General features: G+C 33.0%; 1 protein-coding gene across 1 annotated transcript; it reads left to right on the forward strand.

Annotated features, from left to right (window-relative positions):
- LOC107944749 (uncharacterized) lies at window positions 1-4,091 on the forward strand. Its single transcript, XM_016878581.2, has 3 exons — window positions 1-374; window positions 2,931-3,289; window positions 3,381-4,091. Exons 2-3 carry the CDS (start codon window positions 2,933-2,935, stop codon window positions 3,939-3,941), a joined length of 918 nt encoding a protein of 305 aa, XP_016734070.1. The 5' UTR covers window positions 1-374; window positions 2,931-2,932; the 3' UTR covers window positions 3,942-4,091.
- The last annotated feature ends 1,916 nt before the right edge of the window (window positions 4,092-6,007 follow it).

Below are 6,007 nucleotides of genomic sequence, written 5' to 3' on the forward strand. Positions count from 1 at the left end.
AGTCTCCCGAGAAATTCCAGTTTCACTTTAGCAAAAATGTTATCAATTACTGAACTTTTCTCTACCCGCGTTTGGTCTTCGAGAAAGTGCCTACACCCCGAGAAAATTTTTGACCCCATTCCCTTTTTTATTTTTATTTTTATTTTCCCTCGAGAAAAAAAATTAAAAAGAATGAATCAAAAGAAAAACAACAGCAAAAAGTTAAAAAAAGAAAACCCTAACAAAAAAAAAAAAGCTTCCCCAATGCACCGTCACATTTACTTAAGGCCTACAGCATCTTCTTAAGGACGTCGTGTTTCATCCCACTCGCCGATCAGATCAGCCTCCTCACCGGTGATAGATTGTTACTTTCACTCTTGAATCACAATTCACTGGTTTCTTTCTTTTCCTCTCTCTCTCGTTATCTCTTTTATTTTTTTTATTTGATTGCTTACATCAAGTGTAAACCATTCAATAATACGAGTTTCTTTTTCTTTGGTGTTTTTGGTTGATTATTTTGTTTTTTTTTTAATTTGTTGGTTGTTTAATTTTAATGGGATGAGAAATGGGTTTGTTTTATTTGATCAATATTAGTAAAGAAGCTGATGGGTTAGTCTCAGTGTGGACTCTTTTAGAGTAATTTAGAAATTAATTCGCTGAAAATCAATGCCAAATTGTTGATTTTTAAATGCTTGCACTTGTGTGAAAGTTAGGTGCTAAGCTTGGTTATAGTTTGTGGTTTGGCCATGCCGATTTTATTGGGGCCCGGGTCGAACCGGTGAATGCATGTTGATAACTTAGATATTTGGATGGGTTGTTAGCTTTAACTAGTTAGCAAAGTTCTAATACAAATGTCTTGCTTAGCATTGGGATTAATAAACTTAGTTTTTCTAGAGATTGTAGTCAAGTTGATTTAATTTTCGTCCTCATGAATCTTATACTTGATTGTTCTTCAACTGAGTCCTTGTTTTCTGCAAAATTGGTGTTGGATAACATCCACGGCATTGCTTTCAAAGTATGATTGAGCATTGGTTTCAAAGTACTCAAGTTCTTACTTCTAGTTGTCTTCTTCCCTATTTCTTTATCCCTTCATATTTTCTTTCAGATTCCAGTATGATATGAATGCAGTGTGCTGGTTGTGATTAACAAAACCATTCGAAATCCTTGGCTCTCTGTGGAATGCTTCTTGCATCAAACATGTTTTAGGCAGTGCTCTTCCAAAACCTGTTCAGGGTTGAATTGAGTGTTATGTATTGTGTATATGTGTTTGTGTTTATTTGAATCTCTGAATCTTTAGGAAGTATGTTTTGGTGTAATTAGGTTCTCATATATGTTCCACGAAGGTATTGTATTTGGAGCCTAATTGCTGATATAGTCCAAGAATTTGCCTTGTGCCGCTTTTTTCCATATAAAATCTGACATAATGGTTAAACTTAAAACAATTTATCACGTTTTGTTTGAGTGCTTCTGTAATCTGGAATGTCTCCGTTTCTTATAGTTCTATGTTCTTATAACATGAGGTTACCGATTTCTATTTGTAAAAAAGGAAAAGATCTAGTCCCTTGGAAGATGTAATTACTATAGTCTTAAAAGTGTCTGTAGTTTTGATGAGTGGTATAGTTGATTATAGGGACAAGTCAACATTTAATCCCTAAAATTGGAAACTTTTTCCTACTTGGTCCCTGAACTTAGTAATTTTTTCCCCAATTTGGGCATTCAGATGATGTGGCAGTTTAAGATTGTGCCATGCCATCACCTAAAATTTTAGAAAAAAATATAAATTTTTATGTGATGACATGGCATAATATCGGAGTGTCATGTCATCACATGGACCAAAATTGGGAAAAGTTTCCAAGTTCCAAGACTAATGTGGACCAAGAAAAAGTTTAGGGACTAAGTTGAGAAAAGTTGTCAAATTAGGGACTAACTGTGGCTTTCTCCCTTGAGTATATTCACTGTTTTGTTGGAGAATATTACTTTGCCAGCAGTTTTGGATTGTAATTGTGTGTATTTGCAGAGGTTGGGCAGGGCACGGTTGGTTAGGAACTCCCTTCAGCTTGTTCTAACTCTTTTCATCATCCACTGTGAACCCTCAAACTTATAGAATCCTTGCCTTATACCACCATGAACATAGTAATCAAAGAGGGACGGTTAAGTGATTGATTTGAGTTTCATCTATATGAAATGTTATGGTCTTTCGGTTTATTTTTTTAGAATGGTGAAATTCCGACCACATCTTATTTCTTTTAAGAAGTATGATTGTATAGGTTTTCTCTTATCTTTTATTGTCTCGTTTTAATGATCACAAGAATGAATCTGTTATCTTGTAAGATTACTAGATCTTAAGGGTTCATTTACTAAATGGTTAATGACAGTCTTCATATCCGTGATTGGGGGTCAAGCCTCTGTTTGCTTGTGATTTCTAATTCTTTAATCACCCAATTTGTGAAGCTTGACACTCGTCATCCTTATCATTTGATCCGAGCCACCGTCATGCTTGGCCTTCTTATGCCTGACTGACCTAAGCTGCATGATGCATGGTTTATAGATTTCCTGTTTGTCTTCTTAGTTCTTTCTTTAATTGAATTAGTGTTGAATTTCTTTTCCGGGGCTTCATTCATTGCTATTTTACAAATTTATGGTTGTCGACCTGGCATTATGCAATTGTTCCGGTCATCATTACCATTTTATATATTTATGTGATTGGAGCATAATGTGACTCTCCTCTTGAACTTTGTTGTGCCCTCTATTGTCTCTTAACACGGCGAAACAAAACAATTTATATCTTATTCTCTAACACGATTTAAGAAGTGTTTGAATGATCTTTGCTTTTTCTTATTTGTTTAGATGATCGAGGCACCAAGCTGGTCCTCAATTTTACCCATATTTAATATCTGTTGAGCATTGCACCATAACATGACAATGCCATTCTGTTGTTTATCCTGGATTAGGAATGGAGCACTACGACATGCAGGCGCCTAGAAGGGGAGAGATGAAGCATAAAGGAAGAAATGTAGTTTGGTCGGTTGCAATGGACAAGTGTCTCATTGAAGCTCTGGCCATTCAGGCTAAAAACGGGAATAAAATCGACAAATGTTTCAACGAGAATGCTTATACTGCTGCTTGTATTGCCGTGAATTCTCGTTTTGATCTGAACTTGAACAATCAAAAAGTTGTTAACCGCCTTAAGACAATTAAGAAAAGGTACAAAGTAATGAGGGATATGCTAAGTCAAGAAGGATTTCGGTGGAATCCGAATACGAAGATGATCGAATGTGACAGTGAAGATCTTTGGAAAAGCTATGTTGCGGTCAGTGTGTACTGCATTCTTCCCATTGTTTTGCTTTCTTGTTCCGATACATACTTTTTAAGATTACTTGACTTGTAACATCATTGAGCAGGCACATCCTGATGCAAAAGGGTTCCGAAGAAAACCAATCGAGATGTATGATGAACTAAAGATTGTTTGCGGAAATTACCAAGCACCTAGTCGTTGGGCAAAGATGAAGGACGGAAGTCATCCGGTTGCTTATAAAAATTTCGAAGAAGATTCTGCTTCTTTTGTATCACCAAGTTCAGATGACCTAAGTGATACCGATGGAACACAGTCGTATACTGGGCCACCGGAGTATATGCAAGATGTTAGTCAAGAACCTCCTCCAATGGAGCCTCTCAGACAACTTCCAAAGCGGCCGCGTGGCTCGGATTCTCTTCAAGAGGCAGTGCTGGCAGTGGCATCCAGCATTCGGCGGTTGGCCGATGCAATCGAGCAGAGTAAAACTACAATAAATGCCACAGAATTGCTAGACGCTGTTATGGAGATCGATGGTCTGGAAGAAGCTAAACAGATGTATGCATTCGAGTATTTGAACGCTGACCCTATCAAAGCGAGAGCATTCATGACTTACAATGTTCGGATGAGGAAAACGTATTTGTTTAGGCAGTTTTGGTGGTGGAAATGACCAGACTGGATCGAAATTTCAAAGTTTTTTCAGTATATAATTGACAATAGTGTGGGGATATTTATGGATGATGAAACATTTAAAAAACACCTTGTTTCAATGATTCATGGAGGTTAAATGTACAGATTTCAGATGTTCACTGATTAAACATATATAGCTTCAAGGCTGAGTCATAGATAATTGGACTGGATTGGCTGATTCAACTCGGTAGTTAGTCTGGGTTTGAAGATATAAAAGAACAGAACTTTAATGAACTGATAGATAGTTGATTTAAACAGAAAAAGGAAAAGGTTTGGAAAATTTAACCCACTTATTGTACTAAGGTTTGAAAAGAAAAATCCACTTGCTCATTTGGTTTGGAAAATAACCACTTATTCTACTAAGCTTTGACGAAACTTTCCTGTGGCACTTTACTAAGGTTTGATGAAATTTTTTTTTACCTTTTATTAAGTTTTTTTTTACCTTTTATTAGTTAATTATTAGGTTTTTTTTTTCGAAATAATATGGAAAACAAAATTTATCAAAATATGAACAATTTTTAATTATCAGAAAAATATAGACTGTGTATAGAAATCTCAAATTGATATGGCAGCTGACGATTTGGGTGACTACAAGGCAATGATTATATTAGAAAGAGACATAAAATCCTTATAATCCTCATTGGCAGTCAGACATGTTGATTTAGTTTCTTAATGGTTTGTCATTGTGGAATTTTGGAATGTTTTTATATATTTAAAAATTATTTTTTTATTTTGAAATTTAAACAGTTTATATTTTATAATTTTTATTTTTAAAAAATATGATTTTTTTATATTTTAAAAAAGTATAATTTAAAATTTTTATTTTTTTAAATGTAAATATTTATTTTTTAAATTTTTTTTAAATTTATTTATGTACTTTTAAAGGATAAAACATCGTTCCAAATTAAAATTTAATCGTTACAATAGTGGATATGTATATATATAAATTTAACCCATAATTAGTAATAGATATAATGATAAATTTAGCTTTCAATGTATAAATCTTTTATCAACTTAGCTCTTATTTTTGTTTTAGTTAAATTCAACTCTTATTCTTTTAAAAGATACTCTTTTTGTCTTAGCCAATGTTTTATCTCCTTAGACTTTTGTTCTTTTGACGAGACAAAAATGTTAATATTGTATACTTTTTTCATCTACTAAATTTTTATCTTATTAGAATTTTTAATAAGATTTTAACAAAACACATAATGTGATTATGGATGTGTAAGGAGAAGTGTTATAAATAATATAAATTTTTATTTGTTCTTAAAAGAAACCTATCCATGTTACAAAGAAGAAATCAACACCTTTGAAGAGTCCTAATCTAAGCATGGGACTTTAAGATGAAGATAAATTTGAGACAGTTGTTTTGATTACATTTAGAAGCAATCAGAGTCAAAAGTAGAAAATTTTTTTAGGAAGTTGAAATTAAATCATATATTTTTATAATAGTAAAAATGTAACTTTGTCATTTTAATATCTATATATTTATAATTTTTAAAAAATTAAATTAAATTTTTATCATTTTAAAGAGGACCAAAGTGTAATTTTATCTTTTTTTATTTAAATTTTTATAAATTTTGAAGAAACTTAAATAAAAAAATTTCCATTTTAGAGATCGACCCCTGCCAGCCCCTGACTACCTCCTTAGTAGTAACTCATCATACTTTAAACAGACTAGAATATGAGCTATAATTGTAAACCTTGAAAAGTTCTATTTCAAGTATGCCTCTTGTTAAGATCAATATAGGGATAATGATATATTGTTTAACATTCAAATGTATTGAGTAACATTTTTTCTGCTTGAAGTAGCCTATTTAAAAGCTTATTTCAACATATTTACTTTCATGAAAAGAAAATAAAGGATTGGTGTGAGAACTAAACCTATTCATGGGTCGGGTCACTAACCCAGGTCCGAAAGTCTGTTTAAAAAATGGAAAGGTTTGGACAAAATATGAGATCTGAAAAATGGATTTGAGTAAAATTTAAGCCCATTTTGTATAGGGGTTGGGCAAGAATTTTTGGCCTCAAGCTAGACCCAACTTG

The sequence above is a fragment of the Gossypium hirsutum genome, chromosome A10 (assembly GCF_007990345.1).
Source record: "Gossypium hirsutum isolate 1008001.06 chromosome A10, Gossypium_hirsutum_v2.1, whole genome shotgun sequence".
In the NCBI taxonomy this organism is placed as follows: domain Eukaryota; kingdom Viridiplantae; phylum Streptophyta; class Magnoliopsida; order Malvales; family Malvaceae; genus Gossypium; species Gossypium hirsutum.